Source organism: Phoca vitulina, unplaced genomic scaffold, assembly GCF_004348235.1.
Source record: "Phoca vitulina isolate PV1807 unplaced genomic scaffold, GSC_HSeal_1.0 scaffold20, whole genome shotgun sequence".
In the NCBI taxonomy this organism is placed as follows: Eukaryota; Metazoa; Chordata; class Mammalia; order Carnivora; family Phocidae; genus Phoca; species Phoca vitulina.
Window position 1 is genome coordinate 37,836,806 of NW_022589723.1, and position 23,189 is coordinate 37,859,994.

Consider the following 23,189-nt stretch of genomic DNA (forward strand, 5'->3'; position numbering starts at 1 on the left):
AAAAAAGTGTTAATTTCACGAATGGCTTAATATCTCTCCGTAGATTAGTAGTTTAGACTACATAAAGTATGTTGATTAGCAGTGTAAACGTGGATTGAAGTATTAGTTGAAAATCTTGTTGGGAGGATGAATATGCCTAAGAAAATCTCTCAGAGATGCCTTAGTAAAGAGAAGAGAGGTTAATGAATTCAAATGCTGATTTTTAAAGAGAGTATCTACAATGTCAGTTACATTGCAATAAGGTGAGGAATCTGAATTCAAGTGTGTGCCTGGGGTTACTTTTCTTGAACTGATATAGAATCTATAATTCTTTATTTGGGGCTCCATCTATTAGTGGTTTATTAGAGTGGGTTTAATTAAAATTGTGATTTAATCACAAGTCAGAAATACATGATTTAGTCACCCTATTTTACAGAAAGCACTTTAACCTTTTTGACTTAACCCCGATGTACACTGTGGGCTGAGACATCAGTGACACAGTTCACAAAAGTCATACATGAAAATCAATGATTACTTTATTAGCCACAACTCATATTTCTTCAACTTGGAGATAAATTTAAGCTTCATTTTAGAAGTCACATTATACATTTTATAGTTTTACTAATGAAAAATTTTCAGACTTAGAAAAGATACCTGAAAATTAACATTTGCGAGGTAATTTATAGTTTCCAAAGGGTTTTTCTCATTAATTATCTCAGAAAACTGAATAATCACATTATTCATGATGTGATTATTAAAGGTTAATTAAGCAAATACTTGTGAAGTAATTGGGAGGTAATCTATTTCTAATTTAACAGGTCAATCAGGGGTATTTAGGAAATATTTTTGCTGGTTAACAACTCTAACCAAAACAAAAAGATATTTAAATTGTTTCCCTGGTGGAAAACAATAAGCATGTTTGTTCTTTTAGGAGTCAATTGTTTGAAAGAACTGGGATGAGGGTTCCTAATTCCACCGTTTTGATGATCTAAGAGGTTTTATGAGGAGTCTGAGCTCTTCCCTCCTAATGTTAACGCAAGCCTTACATTGCTTATTTTGGCACGTCAGAATAAAAAAAAAATAGCTGAAGAAAATAATTGGGAGAAGGCACGTAGGGATGTGGAAAGAGAAATAGCCATCTTCTCGTGGGAAGCAACACATTTTGGTTATTGACTATACAGAGCAGTGAACAAAATCCAACTCATATTAACAAGACATGACTCTTGAAGCGCATAACCACACAAAGAGATTTTCTTAAATTTTCCATGGAGGCAGTTTATAAAATTAGCAGTATTCCCATCAGCAGTGTAACTACAAACTGCTTTCCCCTAACCCTGGGGAAGCCTGGGTGCTGCTTCACGATGACCAAGTGTTCAAAATCACATTCCTCTCGCTCCCGGTTTACCGGCGAAAGACGTGATCTCCAGATTTGAGAGAGCGAAGTGCCCCGCAGAGGTATAGGTAAAAGGTTTGCTACAGCCAGAGGATCAGCCCGGGGAACCCTGGGGCTCAGCCTCGGTCCCCGCTCGGGCTGGAGGGGTGGACACCGGGCACCTTTGTCTGCGCCCTGCTTCCCTGGACCCGGGCCGAGCGACGCGGGTGGAGGCGCGGGCCCGGCGGTCCGGGCGGGCCCCGGCCCTGTCCCGGGAAGCGCGCGGCGAGGGCGGCCCGGCCTGGAAGCTGGAGGTCAGCGGCGGCGCGGTGGGCCCCCTCCCACGGGAGCCGCGCCAGGTCCCAGCAAGAGCCGGGCGGGATCGCTATTGTTTTTGGCGAGCACATAAAGCCCCGCGCCGACCCTCTGCGCACCCAGGTTTCCTCCCGGAGGCCATTCGGTTTCCTCTGAGGCCCTATATAGAGGCTCTGGGCCCAGGCTGAGGAGAGGTGCGCTCCCGCTCCGGCCTCCCGGACGAGCCTGAGCTCGGAGCGCTTCTCGCCCCCAGGTCTCCGCAGCCCGAGGCGTCAGGGTAGGTGAGAAGGGGGGTGTGGATTTCTCCCTGGGGCGAGGAGCAGGCGGCGGGGGCGCGCGGGGACGAGGGGCTGCGGCGAGCGGGCGGCCGCGGGGAGGAGAAGGAGGATCCGCTTCTCCGGGGTTTCCCTGACGCCAGCAGCAGCGCCCGGCGCGCGCGCCCCGCTCCCGTCCGCGGCTCCGGGGAGAGGGGGGAGGGGAGCGGCCCGCCGCCGGGGCCCGCGAGGCGGCAGCCGGGATTGGAGCGGGGGCGGGCCGCGCACAGAGCCAAGGGGGTGCGGGCGAGGGAGGCGCGCGCTTGCGCGTGCGCGGGTGTGCGCGCCCCGGGCCCCCGCCCCCCACCCCCACCCCCGCCGCCCGCGGTCTCCGCCCCCCTCGCACTGGTGTGTGGAGCCGGAGTCGGCGGCGGGTGGCGGCGCCTGGAACCTGGAGACCGACCCCCCCCAACCCCGGCCCGGAATGTACTGACTCCCCCCTCTCTGCTCTCCTCCCCTCTCCGCCCCCCTGCAGGAGGGAGGCGCCCCCGAGTCTCCCCTCCCGCGAGAGGGGCCGCGCGGGCCGGGCCGGGCGGAACAGTGGCGGCGGCGGCCGCAGGAGCCGAGCCTGCAGCGAGGGACCGGCTGAGGCGCGCGGGAGGGAAGGAGGCGAGGGCTCCGCGACGCTGCCGCTGCCGCCGCCGCCGCCGCCGCCGCCGCTCGCGGGGCAGAGATGGCGGCGGAGCGGGGAGCCCGGCGACTCCTCAGCACCTCCTCCTTCTGGCTCTGCTGCTTGCTGCTGCTCGGGCGCCCGGCGCCCGCCGCGGCAGCCAGGAGCGGCTCCCCGCCGCAGTCCCCAGGTAAGCGGGGGCGCGGGGCCGGGAGGCGCGGGGTGGGGGCGGGGGCGCGGCACCCGCACCCGCACCCGTACCCGCACCGGTGGCTGCGGTGTTTTTGTTTAGGATCCTGGAGGAAACGTGCAGGAACTTCTCTGCCTCGGTACCGGTTGCCAAAGAGAAAGGCGGTCGCGCTAGGTGGAGAGTGAAGTAGGCGGGCGGGGACGCGGCCGGGGGAGGGGCGGCCGCGGGGGCGCGTCGGGGGCTCCCGGGTCTAGTTCTGCGCTTTGTACCCGGAGGCAGGTTCACCCCTCGCCTTCCTCCCCTCCCCCAGGCTCATCCCACTTGTAAGAGTGGGACATTCTTGTGCTCACACAAGCACCAGTAGAGGCCACTACACACCTCATTAAATAAACAATCGCACGGCCAATTCATTAATTTTCAGGAAAGGAAGGGGGAGGGGGGCTTGAACTCCGCATTCCCTGGCTCGGGATTTCCCAGCTGAGGTCCCAGGGAAGCGCTGGCTGGTCTCGAGGGGACACATCGTGCGGGGATTGTAGCCCGGAGGCTGCGGAAGAGTGAGGGTGTCTGAGGGGCACAGCTGCCCCCTCACAACCGCTGGTGTTGACTTAACGATGAGGGCGACTTGGAGAACCGCTCCAACTGATTATATCTGTTAGTGTTTCCGTTATGAAATGCCTCTTCTTTCCTGGGGATTACAACTATATTTACAGCCTGGTAACTGCTCTTAACCTAGGGAATTGTCTAAGCATCGGATTTTAAGTACTTTATGTTTCCAAGTGCAATGTATATATTTAGCCTGAAAAACTGTTTTTAGGTGTTATATTTAAATATCATAGATTATTGAAATTACCTGCATCCCTGTTTAGCCTGCCTGGAGAAGACCTTACAGTGTAGTTGAGCGGGACACACTCAGCAGTTGAAGGGCAAATTAACATGCAATCTGTTTAAATTGTTTGACCAAGGTGGTGTATTGTAAAACTTGACAAAACTCTCACCTACTAGTATGAGATCTGAGATTTTTGCATTTGAACGTCATCTGATCAGGCACAGTGGCAGCTTCTAATCGCCAAGCCTTTAGTTGTTTTTTGGATTTATACTGAATAATACTTAAAATCACACTGCAAATGTAACTTAACTGATTAAACTTTCTTTTGATTTTCTTGCAGAGTATTATTAGCTCATGGCTTTTGCCAACGTTAAAGAAAAGCTTTAAACCTGAATACCAATGGGCATTATCTAAACAGCGATATAAGCAACAGTGTTTTAGTATCAAACCTGCACTTGCACACTCAGCCTGTACCTGGGTTAGAATACACATTTTGGGCCTGAAATGTAGGTTTACTGATCCAGCCTTTCTATTCTTGTGGATGGGCAAGAGAAATGTAACTATTTTGGAAGACAGATTCCTTCCTACTCTTAATTTTATATGTAATTCATATTATGTATGTTTTAGGTAATTGGTGGGGTTTGTTTAGAATTTTGTCAGTAATTTTGTAAATAAATAAAATACTAATAATTTTATTAGGTTAATAAAAGTCATGTAAGCAGTCTCTTAGAAGTGATTGAAACATGTATTTCAACATTGATTCAGTTGATGGGCTTTTATTTTGTGATGATGAGGTGCAGGCATTGCTTAAATGTGTGTCCTGCCTTCATGGAGCTTCCAGTCTGGTGAGTGGGTAGGAAAGATAGCCATTAACTACTAATTATGTAAGTAAGTAATGTGGTAAGCACTAGAAAGGAGAAGAATGGGTTTTGAGAAAGTATACTGCCAGGACCTAACCTAGTCTGGGTGTCAGGGTGTCTGAGAAGTGAGATCCCAAGGGTGAGGAGGACTGGAGGTGGGGAGGCTCACAGCTAGTCAGTGGTATTAGTAGGGACTAGAGCACAGATCTGATTCTTGGTTCAGAGTGCTTTGCACAAGCCATCCTGCTTTATTTCTCATTTCTGCAATAAGAAGGGGCTGGTCAGTTCTGTCATAAGCTGCAGAGAGATCGAGGGAATTGAGAACTGAGTAAGTGGCAACTGAAACAAGTGGTCAGTAGATCCCACGTCATTTGTCAGTAGTTTTAATTTTTTATTTTTGAAGAGTGGTAGACTCAAACCTTTCTGCGGGGGATTACAGTGAGTAGGTGGTAGGGGGATGGAGATATTTGGTAGAAAAGGGAGAAAATTAGGGTGTGGGACAGCAGGATAAATGGAGTGGTTTTCCAATTTAGGGTGACGTTGAGGAGGACAAAGGAGGGAGACGAACTAGTGATAGAAAATGGTCAGCTGTAGAGGGTTGGAAATGATTAGGCACATTGTCTGGCTTTAGGAAGGAAGGAAGATTTCTGAAAAGATGGGTAGGGACCTAGGGAAAGAAGTCAGGACAGAGCAGCCTGCCTGTGCAGTGCAAGTCTTCTCTAATCAGAGTGAAGATTAAGGAATGGTGAGGGGGTAGAATTGAGATGCAAGAACAGGGAAAGTAGGGAAGTCAGTGTTGAGAGCTCAGCTGAAATCAGTTTGAATTTAAAGTAGACCAGATGAGCTATTTCCACACTTTCTCCAGCAACTTTCTGTATGCCAAGAGTAGAATTAGTGAAGTTTTAATCCAGTATTGGTTGCTTATGAGTTACATGAAATATGTAGAAACCTTTTAAAAAACTTTTACTGGAGTAATCGAATATTCCATTCTTGGTCAGAATGCAAAAATGTGTTTGATGAAATGTCATACTGGTGGTGAGGCTAACCTTGTCCTAGACTTCAGAGGTGTACTGTAGCTACATTTCTCCTTTAAGGGAAGAATCCTGTTGTCATCATCCCACATAGATGACGCTATCTGTCTGAATCATTTACTTGATGATGTGATTTGTTACCTCACAAGGTGGTCTGTTCCCATTTTGAATAACTTCTACCCATAAACTTTGCTTTATGCAGCACATTTAACTTTAATTTTCGACCTTCTCACTCTTGATTTCTTTTTCCTTTTCTCTTGCCTTTTTCGGCATCACTCTGTTAATTCGTCTCTTACTTTTGTGATCAGTTCGTTATTTGTTACTCAAGTTTTTCTTTTATTCCCTTATTAAATGTTGGCATCAAAGTTGATCTCCTTCTGTCTTGTCTTCAATTGCTGCCTGTAAGCTAATGACTCTCCTAGTCCACTCTTCTTCACGTGCCATTCAGTAGCTTCACTGACTAGGCACCTTACTTAACCAAGACCAAAGGTAAACTCATTTTTGCTCCCCTTCCCTCCTCCTTCACTCATCCCCTTTCTCTAGACAATAACAAACCAGTTCCTGGCCCTGGGCTTTCACATTTTTGAATGATTGCATAGACTTGTCTTCCTGCATTACTTGTCTTGGGCATCTTTGTGCACCATTCACCCAAGTTGAGATCTAGAAGTCATCCTGGACCCTCCCCATTCCCTCATTCCTATAGCCAATACTTCTGTTTGATTTTTACCTCCTAGATATTTCTTGAATCTGAATCTTTTCATCATCATCCCCACCTAGACTAACAATAGTGGCTTTGTAATTCATCTCTCTATCTCCACTGTTACCCTCCAGACATCTGTCTTCCTGCAGGAATGAGTTTTCCTATGTCCTTTTCTGAGCATCCCATACTCCTACTTAAAATCTCCTATTAGTGTTCCACAGCTTGAGTGTTAGAGTCTAAACTCCTTGGCATGAAGATTGTGAAGCCTTTTGTGTTCTTTACCACTGGCCTCTCCCACCCCGAATTTAAAGCCTCATCTCTTGGCACCTCTAATGTGTACCTGGTGTTCCACCACTTCTGGTTTATTGCAGAGCTTCATGTCCCCATGCCTTTGACAAGCTGTCCTTTCTTCCTTTTTTTTTTTTGGTCCTTTCTTCCTGTTAATGCCACTTCCCACCTTGTCTACTTCTGAAATTCCTATTCATCATTTAGTGAATTTTTCTCTGCTATCCCCCTGCTCAAAGAGAGTTAGAGTTGTTATTCTCCTTGTTCTCATAGCTTTAAATCTTGTGTTATGTATTTTCTTGTCTCCTCAACTTGTCTGAACCTCTTGAGGATTGGGACTTCTCTTATTTACCTTTTGTATAGCTAATGTAGCAGAAGCATCTGGAACAGAGTGTATAACCAGTAAATGTTTGTTGAAGGAATGTTGAATTGCCTTTGTTTTTAACTTTTAGGGCCATATAGCACAAGTCTGCTTTCCTTGTATGATGGCCTTTCACGTGTCTAGTGACAACATTTGTGTGTGTGCAAGTATGTCACTTTCCCCTCCTCTTTCTAAGTGAATCATCCTTTATTCCTTCAGCCACTCTTCCCATTACTTACTTTTCTGGCCCTTTTTGAGTTTGGTCATCCTTCTCTGGATATGCTGCAGTTTTAGTCTTTATTAGTTTTGTCATCTTTGGAAAGATCAATGATTTTACTGAGTCTTCTGTAAACAGAGACGATGCCCTCCTCTGCTTGCCTAACAGGATGAGGTATAAAAGAATTTGTAGATTTCTAGGCAGAACGTTCAAAGGAGATAAAAAATATTGCTATTCTTAGACTGTATGAAAATTAGTATGTGATGTGGGATAGTGAAAAAAGACTTAGGATATGAGGCAGAGGATTTGGGATTTCACTCATGGTCCATACCTGCTCTTGTATCTGTTGAGGGCTATAGGTAACCTTGCTTTTTACCTAACTGGATTGTCAGAAAAATTAAATATAAAACTGCTTATAAACTGTAAAGTGCTGTATCTTTGTGGAGTGGTTTTAACATTTCTTTATGAACTTTTAAAAAATACTGCAATTCTATTAAATTTTTTGAAAGTGTAGATTTTTTTCTGTTGGCTTAATTGATCATTGTTGATTTCTTCTTTATGAGTTTTCTTTACACTAATAAAAAAATACTGGGGTAACATTAATCTCATTATATACGAAGGCTCTAGGCCCTATTTAATAGTCTTTTCCCAAACACTTTATTTTATTAGTGACTTCTGGGTGGTTGCAAGGTATTTACCATGTCATTGGTAGGTGTTTTGGCTTCTAGGTAAAATTGTATGAACAATAGGAGAACAAAAGAAATGACCATAGATAAGATCATGTTGACCAGATAGCTACCTGAGGTAATGAAAAGTCTAGTGTTTATGATTTTAAAAAATTGACGTTGCCATGGAACACAAGCCCGTGAAAGATACTAAAATATAACCCAAATTTTTGATTCATTTAGAATGAAAATAGGTTTTTGATTAAGAAATTTTGGAAATAGAGACAAAAGCCATTTAGACCCACTGGTATAACTTTGGTATATTTCTTTCTAGTCTCTGTTAATATTACACATCAGTGTTACATAGTAGTATGTACAACTTTATATGTAGATGTTTTCTCAACGTTATGCCAGTTTTTGGTTGCTATATTATATTTAAATAATTTTATTTTTAAAATTTATTTTAAAAATATGTAAATATATTTTTGAAGTAAGACAACATAGAAGTAAAGTATCACTTCTACCAACAAATATCTTTTTTACCTATAAATAACCACTTCTGGTATTTTTTCTCCTGCATTTACATATATATGTATAGTTGTATTTTTTACACATAAGCAGGAACATACTACCTATTGCTTTTCAACTTGATTTTTTTTTTAAACAGTGTGTTGGAGATCTTTCCAGTATGTATAGATTTTCCTATAACCATTATTGAAAATGTCTGTATAATATTGCAGTGAATGAATATGGCATTAATAGCAACCAATAAAAGTAGTATTTATTGAACACTCACTGAACTCTAGGCACTGTGCCAAGCTCTTTTACATGCATTAATTCTTTCTTTCACCTTGTGAGGAAGATGGTAACATCCCCCCATTCTACAGATGAGGTAACTGAGTCTCAAATAGTAAGTGACCAAAGGTCCCATAGCTCTCCTGTGGAGAAGTTGTCATTTGAATCCAGGTCTTTCCAGCTCCAAAGCTTATGCTTTTTATTATACTGCATACTGCTTCTAATTATTTATTCTCCTGTTATGGATGCTGAAGTTGTTTTTAGTATTTTGCTGTAATAAAAAATGCTGTCATGAACATCTTCCTGCATATGGTGTTTCCCTTCTATTTTTTGGATCCCCACATATGAAATTATTGGTGAAAAGATAATTTTTGTGTGTATATGAGAGTCAGGTTTCCATTTATTATAGAAGAGTATGATATCATCAAGAATAATACCATTTACTAGTACTTCTACAACTTTTTCAAGGTATATTTACCTTTAATTGTGAACATTGAATACTTCAGTTCATTATTTTAAAATGCAGGTCCTATAGCTTCTGTTTCATCTGTTAACTGCAGGGGTTAATTACCTAATTAATAGGTAATCTCAAAGGTCCCTTCTCCCTTCAAGTTTCTATAACTCTGAAGTCTATAAAATTGAGTCGTGGATATCTAAATGACCTCTATTCAGTTCTTGTGTTTGAACACTGATCATTTCTGTTCTTGGATGCAAGAATTAACCTTTTGTCATTCTCTAGAGCTCCAGTTATGGTACATCTTTTTTTTTCTGACATGAAGTTGGATATGATTAGGGAAATCTTTTAAGTTGACTGTAAACAGGATTGTGTATGATTTGGTATAAAAATAGCTTTATGGCTGATTTCAAGAAATAAAGATTTAAGTGTTAGGAAATTGTGAGATACTTTAAGTTGCAGGATTACTTGAAATATTAGATGCTTACTCTTAGGCTTTATACGTGATATAAAGTAAATTGCTCAGGTTATAGATCTGGCTGAAATGAGCAGGTTGTGATTCCTTCTTTTGATTCCCTCATGTAAAGAAAGGAGAGAGAGAGAGGTAGTAGTTATATGTTTAACTTTAAGGAAATCAGTATGTGAATTCTTCCAGGAGTTAGCAGTTGGGCAGTCTGAAAGTCAAATGTGTGTTTTTTTGCTTTTCCTCTTAAAAAAACCATGAAAATAACCTTCTTTAAAATTGTTTCATAGCAAGAATTTTAAAATTTAATTTTCCAGTCAGTTTATCTATAGCCAAAACTAAACATTTAGGTAATGTTGGCTAGTTGCAAACATTTTATCGATGGTTAATTGTGCACAAAGCTATACACCGTGGAGATACTAAGATGAACTGGACATGGTTTCTATCCTTAGGAAGCCTTGGTCTAATAGCAGAGGTAAGACATCCCCACAGATAATAACTTGATTTGGATGGAGAAAGTGTCATTACTGCTGTAGGTGGAAAAATAAATTCTGGAATCACTGTGTTCCTGTTAATCAAGTAATAGTTCTGCTTTCTCTCATAATTTTGGTTCATAGCTTTCAAGTAGTCCTAACTTAGTTTTAGCAAGTCAGTAGACTAGAAGTCTCAGAGGAGGTTATTTTTCATTTCTTCTAAGCGAAATGGTCACTGGAATGTTTGAATATATGAGAATTCTAATAACGGAACCATCTGGGAGGTGCAACTTCTTCCATGTCTTTGGGAAATGTGGAGATTGATTATACTGGTTTTCAGAATTTATTATTGGTCAGTAATAGCCAGTAAAACTTGGTGATGAGTCCTGAGCAGAGTGAATTTTTAACATGATACTACATGGAAACTGGATACAGAATATTTGTTTTTCAGATATAGAGTAAATGGAAAAAAAAAATCACCTGGAGGCGCCTGGGTGGCTCAGTCAGGTAAGCATCTGCCTTTGGCTCAGGTTGTGATTCCAGGGTCCAGAGATCAAGCCCTGTATTGGGCTTCCTGCTCATCAGGGAGCCTGCTTCTCCCTCTCCCTGCTCGTGCGTGCTCTCTCACTCTCTTTCTCTCAAATGAGTAAGACCTTTAAAAAAATCACCCTGATATATTTTGTTATATAAGGTCTAGTTAAGATATCATTATAATTTATAAATTTAGGGACAGAATCACAAATTATGTTTTATTGATAACTGTTTATTCATAGCATAACTTTTAATGCAGCAACTAAAATTTAAGGGTTTTTTTGGTTAATTCTTCAAAGCATTTGAAGTTTGAAGTGGGGTTATTGTTTTAAATTTATGTAGTGTTAATATCCAAGAGATTGTTACACTTCTTATGGCAATAATCCCTTTATTAATAGCCACCTCACCTACGTAGAATTCAACCATATGCACCCTTACCTCTAGAATATAACTGAAGACTAGAGAATAAGAGAAATAAGTTTTTAAAGTCCATGCATCAAAGTAAGTAAGTTTCTCAGAGTCCCAAAGGTTCTGTTTAGAGCCTATTTATCTTTAATTCATGTGGATTTCTAACAGATTGTACTGTCTGATTTCTAAGCCCATTGCTGATCAGAAGTGGGTAGAGGCTCTCTTGGGAATGCCCCCTAACGACAGCAAGTTGTGACCTCGTAAGGAAGGAGATTTAAAATAAACATAAGAATGCAAAGGTCTGGGACGCCTGGGTGGCTCAGTCGTTAAGCGTCTGCCTTCGGCTCAGGTCATGATCCTAGGGTCCTGGGATCGAGTCCCACATCGGACTCCCTGCTCAGCGGGGAGTCTGCTTCTCCATCTCCCTCTGCTGCTCCCCCTGCTTGTGCTCGCTCTCTCTCTCTCTCTGACAAATAAATAAAAATCTTCAAAAAAAAAAAAATGCAAAGGTCTTCCCTTAAACAGAAAAAATTGTCTCAGCCATGTTGAAGAAGGTTTCTTTGCCTCTCCATCACTGCTAATGGATTTTGCCTGCCGCTTGCCCTTTCTTTTCCCCTTATATTATACATAAAGTTGCTGTTTGGGAGATCTGTCTAAACTTTGAAATCTCTGGAGTTTCATCTCACCTCAAAATAGTACAGGTCAGGTTGACACCTGAGGTGGAGAACAGGAAATGTGATAGGAAGAGAGGTGAGGTGGCAGGGCACGGCTCCTTCTCTGCTAGTCCCTACACCTCTGGCCATGGAATTTATCTTTTTTAGCAGCATCTCTAGCCCTGATTGCTAAAATATGTACTGCATTTGAATTTTTAATTTTTGGGTGAAATTAATTGTTGGTTTGAAATGAAACACATTATAAAACTTCAAACAATATGTAAAATAAAAAGTGAAATCATATACTATTTCAACCTTCTCCCCAGGGATAATCACTTTTAATAGCTATGGACTTTTTTTTTAAGATTTTATTTAATTATTTGAGAGTTGGGGGGAGGGGCAGCAGGAGAGGGACAAACCAACTCCTGGCTAAGCAGGGAGCCTGACACCGCAGAGCTCCATCCCAGCACTCTGGGACCATGACCTGAACTGAAGGCAGACACTTAACCAACTGAGCCACCCAGGTGTCCTGGAATTTCTGTTTTATATGCACAGTTAAGTATTTTAAATATATAATACATATATAACAACTAATGCATATATAAACCAAATATAGATAAATATATATTTAAAATTGGGTTGTGCTGTGCATACTGTCTTCCAGCTTGTTTTAAAGACATCTTTCCATGTGAGTACATAGAAATTTATCACAGCTGTTTTGATAGCCATATGGTATTTTATAGATGTATCATACTTAATTTAACCAGTTCCAGTTTGATGCTCCCAATTTTTTTTATTGCAAACATATGCAATGAACCCATTTTTACCAATATCTTTGTGTACATGTTCAAATATACCATAGAATAAGTTTGTAGATGTGGAATTGTAGGGTAAAAGAGCATGTGTGTTAAAATGTTTGATAGTTATTTCCAAATTGTTCTCCAAAAGGCTGATTTACTCCTATCAACAGCAAGTGAGAGAGTGCCTGTTTCCCCACACCTTTGCCAATATAGTAGTTATTTTCAGTCTTCTTAGTCTAGCCAGTTTGATAGACAAAAAAAGTATATCTCTTTAAGTGTTATATTTTAAAATTGTTAACGGAGTTGAGCATCTTTTCAGATTTTTATTGATGGTTTTTTTCTGAGAATTGTCTGTTCAGGTCTTTTGTTCATATTCCTATATTCATTCTTGAGTCTTAGGTTCATTTATAAATATAAATTAAATACATAATTAAGAATAGGAACAATTTTAAATTTTATAATTGTCAAAACTCCCATGGTTGCTTGAGATTTTTAACTTAATGAGAAGTGAACTGAGTAATCGAGTCAGTCTGCTTATCTGACTTCTGCTCACCACTGCTTGTGTTCGCTTGATACGGATTCATAAGCTTTCAAGCTGTTCTATTTTGAAGGAAAATAAATATTTTATTCATTGTTTTGCTGAAAAATAGGAATTGAAGCAGGTCCAATATCTCTTTTAAGACAGGATGAGAAACTTCGGTTTAGAGTAAGTTCAGTTACTCAAATACTTGAATGCCAGTTTGACTCAAGGCACTGAAGTGGTCTCAAGTGGGAAATGGATGAAGAATGTAGCAGAAGAGACAAGTTCAAGGGACAAGATATTATTTTCATTCTGGACACCTTGAGTCCGAGAGGCCAGCAGAACATTTCTGTAAAGGCATTACAGAATTAGGCTCAGGTGAGAAGTCTGACTAGCTCTCTTGGCTGGATTCAGGAATTATCTGGATAGAGGTTTGCCGTGAGGGTAGATCATATCACTGAGGAAGGAGAAAGGAGACAGAGGGCAAAGACTCAAGCATACACCCATAGGTGTCTAAAGGAAGGGAAATATTACCCTGTCTGCAGAAAAGTACTTAGAGTCAGAGATATGTAACATAAAGTTCACTCCGCCTATGGGTATCTTCTTCACAAACCTCTATATGAATAAATGGGATAGTGCCAAAGTAATATTGGTTCCTTTCACTTAACCCTACATGCGTGGTGTGGCCGTAGGTTAGAGTGCTAGGGAGGGAAAGGGGAGGCTTACCGAGACAATTCTGAACAACTTTAAATAAAACACACACACACACACACACACACACACACACTCACTTACCATCCTGCTGGACTGAGGTACGAGATGAATGAGTAAATATGTGTCCATGCTTAGAACAGAGCCTGGTTTATCTTAATGACTCATTAAATGTAAACCGTTGTTATTGTTGTTTTTATTTTATAAGTGATGAAGAGCCTAGCTAAAAATACATGAAAGTTAACTAGTGCTTATATAATTTGTTTTATATTTTTACTTGATGGCTGTGTATAATTACATTGTTAAATGAGGGTGCATATGTTGAGAAGGATAAGGATTTGTTTAGTTTGGAGTATTTGGTTAAATTTCTTAGAGGAGGTAGGACTTGACCTGGTTTTGAAGGCATGAGGAGGCTTTTTAGATGGGTAGGGTTTTTTTTGACAAGGAGGATGAAGGAAGAGCAATAGGAGTTGAGGCAGAGGAAAGGCAAAATCAATTGAAATGTTTTTTTGTTTTTTTTTTTAAAGATTTATTTATTTTTTTGACAGAGGGAGACAGCGAGAGAGGGAACACAAGCAGGGGGAGTGAGAGAGGGAGAAGCAGGCTTCCCATGGAGCAGGGAGCCCAATGTGGGGCTCGATCCCAGGACCCTGGGATCATGACCTGAACCGAAGGCAGACGCTTAACGACTGAGCCATCCAGGTGCCGCAATTGAAATGTTCTTGATCAGTGACTCATTTCTTGAAAAGTTCATTTTTTTTATTCTGAAGTTTATCATTTGTTATGAAGTGGAAAGGTGATTATTAGATGATGAAATCATAGGCCAGATTATCTTTTAAAGATTGCAGGCTAAAAAAAAGAAACTGGAGACGATGCTTGTTGCAATTTTTAATGCCTGAAAATTAACCTTATCATTCCATATCTGCTTTTTAAGACTTCATTTATTTCCTGCTAGATGTTGTGGGCATCTTTTATGAAACATTGATTTCTCTGGAGTTAATTCAAAATCGCAGAAAGAAGCTTTGGAATAATGTGTCTTGTGAAGTTCTGAGGAGTTAATTTTTGCCACTTTTTGAAGAAATCTTTGCTTTTTAAAAAAATTTGTGGCAGTTTTGTGGAAGAGTGAACTTCTTTCTTCAGAGTAACTGTAGTTAAAGATTTTACAGCTTCAGAATTAGTCATATTTGTTAGTCTTTAAAATTTGTGGGTAAGAAATATCAGAAAACATTGTGGGTACTAACTTGGTAGTTCCATTTTGTTCACACTTAAGTTTTAAAATTTGCCTCTGCATATGCATAATAATTTGACCTTGATATAAAATTCCTATGTCACAGTCTTTTTCTTTCAAAACTCACTGGACAGTTCTCCCTGTAACCCCCACATTTAATGTTGTACATAGTATTAATATCTACTGTATCTTTTTAATTTTTTAATCTGTAAATTTGTAGAATTATTTTTTTAGTGTTGTGGACTTTGAGATACAGAATTTTTACCAGGATATGACAAGGTGGGACTTTATTAATTGATTTTTCTTCAACCTGGTACGGTGGAGCTGCATTTTAGTTAGGCATTAGATTTAAAGTCTGCAAGTAATATGGAAACTGCATATTATCTTATTTCCCTTCAACATACCTTAGAAAAGTCCCACATTGGAGGCTGATATTTCATCTCTCAATATGTTGGGCATAGATGGCTTTTCCTTTTAGTGTTGGAACAAATTATTTCTTTTGTTAAGTACTGAATGAAGGGGAGCATTTGCATTTATATTGTTCAAAAACATTTTTTTAAACTCTGGAATTGTCGTGTGATGAGATGCTCACACTAAGGCACACCGGAACTGAGCTCAATTGGGAGAACAAATTCATGTCTCAGATTGCGTGCTCATACTGAATGGCAGGGAGAATGGCTTGTTCTACATAAATTGTTTCACATTTTCTCTCTAATATATAGTTGAATTCTTCTAACTTAAAATGTCTGTATGATGTGACTTCTCTATTTAGTGAGTCTTTTTGTTCTGAAGGTACATGTCTGTGTTAGGGTAGGACAATTTTCTTTTATTTCTTTATTACCTATACTCCGTTTTCTTTTTCTGGAATTCCAGAGATACTTGCTTTCTTGTCTATTTCCTCCATGACACTCTCTTTCTCCTTTTTTTGTGTGTCAACTAAGACTATATTATTAGGTGCATACAGATTTGGAATTTTATTTTTCTGGTGAATGGACTCACCATTATCTCTAGTCATGCTATTTACCTTAAGTCTACTTTTTCTGATACTAATGTAGCTCTACCCACTGACTTTTGGTTAGTGTTTAAGTGTTTGCATGCTTTTATTTTCAGCCTTTTATAATCTTATATTTATGTTGCTTATGTAGGATATCGTTAGGTTCTCTTTTTTGTTTAGTCTGACAGTTTTTGTCCTTTTACTAGAGTGTTCAGTCTATTTACATTAAATGATATATTAATGATATATTTGGCTGATAATATGGCTTTAAATCTTCCATTTTATTACTATTTTTTTTTTTTTTGCCTGTTCTGTGTTCTCCTTTCTCTCTTTTCTTGCCTTCTTTTGATTATTTTCAGTTGTGCAGTTTTTCTCTCTTTTAGCTTACCAGGTATATATTCTTTTGCTATTCATTTAATGGTTCCTAAATGCATCTTTGACTGCTTTTACCTTATTTATTGGACAATGTGAGGCCTTTTAGAATACCTTAATTCAATTTGTCCTTCTCCTCTGGTTTCTGTTATTCTTGTTAATGTATTTTAATTCTCTTTATATTTAAGATTTATAAGACATTATTATTTTGTAAGTCATTATTCATTTAGATTTACCCAGTTATTTACTTTCTTAGTGCTTTTCATTTCCTTCTGCATCTCTGAGCTTCTGTCTGGGATCATTTCTTAGGCCTGGAGAATATCTTTTAGTATTTAGTTAGGAGTTATGTCTGTTGGAAGTGAATTCACTCAGATTTTGTCTGTTTGAAAACATCTTTATTTCACCTTCAATTTTTTTGGCAGGGGATGGGAGGCAGTGGGTGTAGAATTGTAGTATATAGTTTTTTCTTTAAATATGCCATTCCATTTCTGCTGTGCTCCATCATTTCTAATGAGAAGTCAGCCGATCTTAATTTCCTCTTTTGTAGATAATGTGCTTCTCTCCCTCCTTCCCTCTTTGATCACTTTTAAGATTTGCTCTTTATGGTTTTGAGAAATGTGACTGTGATGTGCTTAGTTGTGATTTTCTTTGTATTTATCCTGCTTGTTGAGCTTCTTGTATCTGTGAGATGATCACTTTCGTCAGTTTTGAAAAGTTCTTGGCCATTATCTCTTCAAATATTTCTTCTTCCCCATTGCAGAAGTTCACTTATGTCTTTGAATCCTCATCACACTGATGGGATCAGAAGGACTATGGGTTTTTGTAGCTTATCTGCCCTGTTTGGGTTGTTAGGTTAAGAGCTGCAGTCTCTTGTGACTTTCTACATTCTAACCAGAGGCAGCACTCCTTTTATTGATTTTATTATATCATTCAGTTATAGAATTTCCATTCTGTTTTCTTCCATAGTATCTAGGTTCCTGCTGAAATTCTCCATCTTGTATCTTTATTCTTTTAACCCATTCTGTCATATGTGTTCCCATGAAGGTTTGCTTTTATGTCTGTTATTTCTCCTGATTTGGGAGTTGCTTTGTCTTTTTATGTGCCTGTTTGTTTATGATTGAGGGACAGGAATTGTGTATGAAAAATTATAGGAATAGTCTGAACGATGCTCTCTTCTTCCAGAAAGGATTTACCATTGCTTCTCTTCTGGTAATGTGGTTATACTAGAGACATAACAATCTCAGATCACTTTAACCCATTCAGGGATGGATTTGAGATGATTTAAAGTTGGGCTTCAGACCATATGAGTTGCAATGTTTTAGGTTTACCTTTACTTCTTAGATGTAGCCCTTTGAGGTCCTGATCCACAGCTTAAGGGGTTCACCCTCCTCCTTGGCAAGCCTTCATCTCATTTTTGTCCCCTCAGGGCTTGAGTTTGTCAGAAGCTAAACTCATCTTCTCAGGCTCTTCAGCAGTAGTGGCCTTTAGAATCTGCAGATACCTCTAGACAAGAAGCAGCTTCAAGATTTTCTCTTTGGATTTTCTCATTTTCCTGGTATTGGTCCCTTAATTCCTCATCCCTTTGATTGCCTTCACACAGATATTTTGTATTTTGTCTATTTTTTTTTTTTTTTCAGTTGTTCCAGTGGAAGATTTGGTCTGAACCACCTAATCTGTCATTCCTGGGGTTGAACTCTCACAACTCACCTTTCATCTTTTCTCTTATTTGTGTTTTGTGAGAAATATTCAAACTTCCCTGGTTTTTTGTCATGTTCAGTCTGCAATTTATTGCTCCTATTGTATTTTTTTCTTAAAAATGATTCAGTTGGGCTCCTGGGTGGCTCAGTTGTTAAGCGTCTGCCTTCGGCTCAGGTCATGATCCTGCGGTCCTGGGATCGAGCCCCGCATCGGGCTCCCTGCTCAGTGGGGAGCCTGCTTCTCCCTCTCCCACTCCCCCTGCTTGTGTTCCCTCTCTCGCTGTGTCTTTCTGTTAAATAAATAAATAAAACCTTAAAAAAAAGGTTCAGTTGTTTTGTGGCTGAAAGCAGTCTTCCCTTATTTCAGATTGTTCTCTCTTCATATACACAGTATTCTCTTAAATTTGGGAATTCTAATGATATTTTAAAGTTTGTTCTCCTCAGTGAATGTTCCAGGGGAAAAATTTGCTCCAGTTAATAGAACAATCACTCCTTTAGCTTCTGGGTCTTTTCAGGTATCCATTGGAGCATCATTGTGATGACGGGATGGTGTCTAAATGTGCTCAGTATTGCTGGTAGAGATGGACCCTTTTGAACTTGTGTGGGTTCCTGTTCTAACGTTTCAGATCCAGATGAAAAAAGGGAAAATTTTAGATTTGCAGTAATTTTACATTGCTAGATCATTGGTTTGCCGATTTGCAGAGATTAGAGGCAAAGTATAGTCAGCTCTGAAACAGGGAGGTTTACTGAGAAAGCATGTGTTTTCAGTGCAGAAATAAAATTTACAATCCAACGTTGACGGCTGGTTGCGGGGTTAGCGGTAGTGTCTCTTCTCTTTTTGCCCCGTCCCTCGAGTTTACCTAGCACGTTATCTGCAACATGAATGCTTTGTCAGCCTTTCTTCTTGGAGGCTTCCGAGTCCATTTATGGTTGGTACTCTTCTGTGATTTTCAGTGGGCTACAGATTTTTTCCCCAGGTGTTTCTGTTCTCTTAAAAAGAACTTACTCCTTTGGTCATTTAAGTGGACATTGGGGTGGAATGTCAGGTGGGCATTGGTTAAATTAAGGAGCTCAGTTTTGCCATCTTGAATTGATAATCTGCATGTGTATTGTTTTCTTTTTCACTTGGCTTAATTTGGTGTCTGACCCAATTAAAAAAAAGAATAGTTGTATTATTTTCTTTCTACTTTTATGTACATATAGGTTATAATTGTGCAGTTCCTGAAGGGCTCTAATAGACTCTTATCTGATAGGAATTTTTTGATAGAATGGGGCATTTTTTTATTGTACATTTTTGCAAATGCTGACTTTGTTCCCAAGGCTGTGCCAGGTTTTGGGATTTCAGACATGGGTAGGTCTCTTAATCTTATGTACCTATTCCTGAGGCAGAGATACCTTTCTCTGAGGTCAGCCTCAGAGACTTTGGGAGGATGAGAACACCAATGTTAATATAAAATTTTGATTTTTTTTAACCCATTAGTTACATTGTTGAATATAAATGAGTATTTATAAAGATGCTGATAATAATTTTTATGTAGAAAATGTTCCGGTAAAATCTTATTTACAATTTTGGTTTTGTTACCTATTTTTTATTTATATAATAAATTTCAGTTTATGCCCTGACCAGGTAATCATATATTATCAACAATCAGGGGCTTATGTTATATATGTGATTGAATTTACTCATTTGTTACACATATATGGGAAGTAGGAGGGCATGGCCTTTTTTTTTTTTTTTTTTAAATAAGGAATCCAACTCAGAATTTAAAGGTAGGACATGAAACAGAGAAAAGTAGAAGCATTATATATTCATTATGCAACTTTTTACTTAGGGAAAGAATTAGGAATTTGCTTTAGCCTTAAATCTGGAGTTTGCCAGTCAGGAAACCATGTTTTGGAAGTGGTTTGGTAGATTGGATATAGAAGGAATTAGGAAAAGCAGGCAGTTGGGGCCAAAAGGTGAATTGGAAAAGAAAATGGCTAGCTTCATTGTGCTGTTTCAAGAAGAATAATGTTAGTTCTGTTGTAGATATAAAATACACTGTGAGGCAAGTGGGCTATCTTCATTTTACATCCAACAAGAATAGTACAATTTAGGGAAAGCTATTAAATTGAGTCTTCCTGACTAATGCTTTGTCATGATAGGAGTTAATTTTCTTTATATGTTGTTTCATCTTAGGCTAAATACATTATTTATTTATGTAATCTTATAAACTTGATATGACAAAGTACACTTGTTGCCAGGTTTTCAGTTTTTAATGCAATGGCTTTCACACTTGTTCAAGTGTTAGAACATCTGGAAGTAGTGGAGTGCTTTGTGAGATGTTGTAACTATTAATACCTTTAATTACATTAAGCAAATGAAGTATAATTTTATAAGTTGTAAATATGATTTATATGAATGCAGTTCAGCTCAGTAGTTCAGTTCAGGAAATATTTAGTGAACATTTGTTGTGTACCACAACACAGGATAATTTCATGATGAAAATGAATCATGGAATAGGTAGAAGAAAATAGAAGTGAGGTTCCCCCCCCCAAACATCAGTGGTTTATAGTATCTTTTAAGATTAGTTTAAGATCTTCACAGGGGCTGGTTGCTTTAGCCAACGGCAGTGTGACTGAGTGATTCCTAAAGTGTAGTCACTACTTTCAGGGCATCATTATCTACTGAGATAAAATTTGTGGTTTGGGACCCTGGGAATCTGCATTTTAAGAAGCATCTGAGTGGTTTCTTATTCACAAAGATTGAGACATATTTTCTAAATCTGACTGAGGAAAAACTCAGAATATTGCTTCTGAATTTAAAAGGAATAAAATCTTAAGATGAACTTTCTCTCCAAGGAAAAATATAATGCATACGATGGGGTAGTTGCTATTTATTCATTTGTATTTAAGAAATGTCTTTTTATAGCTAAGAGCATTTGGAATATTGAAAAAGAATTCCATTTCTCAGGAAGTCTTTTAGTTGTTTTTCCATGGAAATAACCATATTATATTTAATGACTTTTAATGGTTTTTCAACTATAAAATGTCATTAGAATTTTGACTGCATTCCATTAACATAATATCTGGAAGATTCAGAACTATAATTCATTTTTTTAGAGGGGGGTGGGGGCAAAAGAGGGAATCTTAAGCAGACTCCCGGCTAAGCACGGAGCCTTATGCGGGCTTGCTCTGACGACCCTGAGATCATGACCTGAGCCAAAATCTAGAGTGGGATGCTTAACTGACTGAGTCACCCAGGTGCCCCCAAATTGTAATACATCTTTTAAAGTTTTAGTTTTGCTTTATTGATTGCTTCAACTTTTGGTAGCAGGAACACAAGTGAAAAGTTAAACTGAAAGTCTTATGTATATGAACTTTAAAACATTTTTTTTCCAAAACAATGAAATTCAGACTAATACGCTCAGTAAAGTTTTATCAGTACATGCTGCATGCCAAGCTCTATATTGAGGCCATGAGGATGATTAAAACTTAAACCCTGTCCTGGTCAAGTTCACACTCTAGTGGGAATAAGATAGGAAAGGACTATATGTGAACAGGTGATTTGTGCTTTGCCTAATTGTAAGGAATTTGAAACTTTAATAAAAGGTAATTAAATAACCTAACCATTATAATACATGCAAGGAAAAAAAGGTGTGTTTATGTGTGTGGAGATGGTAATAGTCATGGTGTTGTCTCACACTTAGGCTGTTATAGTAATCTAGGTAGTGTACAAAGATAACTAGGATTAGGATAATGGGGTTGGAGAAAAGTTTATGGACTAGGAAGATATTTAGGTGATAAAGTAGAATTTGGTGATGGGTTGGATATTGTGGTAAGAGACGTGTCCAGGATGGTTCCTGAGGTTCTTTAGGGCTTATGTAGCAGCACGGATGGTGGTATTTTGGGAAAGAAATAAGTTTTGGGGGGCAAAAAGAGCATGAGTTTAATTTTGGACTTAATGAATTTAATATGCCTTTGAGTTATCCAGGGGGCTGTTGGTTCCAATCTAGAACATAGCAGAAGACGGGGGCTATAGATTTGTGTCATCTGCTTAGAGTGTGGTTGAGTTGAGAGGGATGGGCTGTTACACAATGAGAGAAGTGAGTGGAGAAATAGGGAAACCAAAGGAGGGTTGTTTCGTAGAAGTCAAGAAGGGAGTCTCAGTTTTGCTGGAAGAGGAGAGTATCTTTTGCATTTGGCTATCCACAGGTCATTGGCGGCCTTACTAAGAGCTTTAAGTAGAATTTGGAAGCAGTTTGAGGGATAAGTGGGAAGGGAGGAAATGAAGACTATGGAAAGTTCCAGAAATTTAGCTGTGAAGGGGGACCACTACATGTAGTGGTTGAGGTGTAATAAGAATGAGGTGTGTGTTTAGTGGGCAGGGTTCTTGAGCATATTTAAAAGGCAATGGAAGACTGAGGAGGGTAGTTTGAATATACAAGGAAAATGATGAAATAATCAATAGTGTAAGTGTCCTGGGGAATATGGGGTTTGTTCTGAGCACAAATAGAAAGATTGGGATTAGATCAGAGAGGAGGAGTGATAAGGCCACTCTGACTGGAGGGAAGGAGAATGAGAATAGGTGAATATTCTTAGTAAGGAAGCAGGCCTTTCTGTTGTGCATGAAGAGGATTGGTAAGTAAGAAATAGTTTCCAGGAGAGTTAGGGAGTTAGTTGATTAGAGACGCAGGGTTATCAATACTTTTTTAAAGTATATGAGAATATACCAGACTAGAAGATTTAACAAGATTTTAAGTTCTGTGGGGATAGCATTATTTTCTATGCCTTTTTCCCCCTCATCTGCTGGGTGTCCATGAGCATCTTGGCAATAGTAGGTTCTCAGTAAATATTTACCCTAAACTAGAATCTTAAATGAAAAATGCATGAACAGTAACTACTCTTGACTGACAATGATAGAATTAATAAGTGAAAAAAGTCTCTTCCTATAACAGTGTTTAATACACCATTTCAACAAACTTCTCCCTGCAGCCTACTAAGCTTTTCTCTTTAATTAAGAACTTGATTTACACTGCAGATTTTGCTCATTTGAGGACTCAATCCATGTCTAAACAGATGAAGGTAGCAGCTCAGGCATAGTTAAGATACATTGTAAATGCAATCAGAATTTCACCTCAGGGCAATTCACTTCAGACATTCATCTCTAAAAACCTGTTGTGTCTAAAAGTGGGAACTTTTATAACCAATTCCCAGTTATTCAGGGGCTAATTAACTATTTTATTTGTCTCAAGATTAGGCAATCCTTTTGCTTCTTGCTCTCATCTAACCCTAGCCTTCTGTTTGGCCATTTTGTTATTCTAAACTCATAAGATAGGGAGAAGAAAAACAGAGAACGTAGATGAATTAATGGCTAAAATGAAGT

The 23,189-nt window shown here is 39.4% G+C and overlaps 1 protein-coding gene across 9 annotated transcripts in view; it reads left to right on the plus strand.

Annotated features, from left to right (window-relative positions):
* Window positions 1-1,644: 1,644 nt before the first annotated feature.
* Window positions 1,645-23,189, plus strand: part of NEO1 (neogenin 1) — a 251,030-nt gene continuing 229,485 nt past the window's right edge. For 3 of the 9 annotated variants that reach the window (XM_032417576.1, XM_032417573.1, XM_032417575.1), the window contains exons 1-2: window positions 1,647-1,943; window positions 2,456-2,780. In XM_032417576.1, coding sequence (XP_032273467.1) covers window positions 2,654-2,780 — 127 coding nt within the window. In that variant the 5' untranslated portion in view covers window positions 1,647-1,943; window positions 2,456-2,653. Of the gene's footprint in view, window positions 1,944-2,455; window positions 2,781-23,189 lie in introns of all 9 variants that reach the window. The other 6 variants (XM_032417572.1, XM_032417574.1, XM_032417570.1 and 3 more) reach the window with 4 other exon arrangements.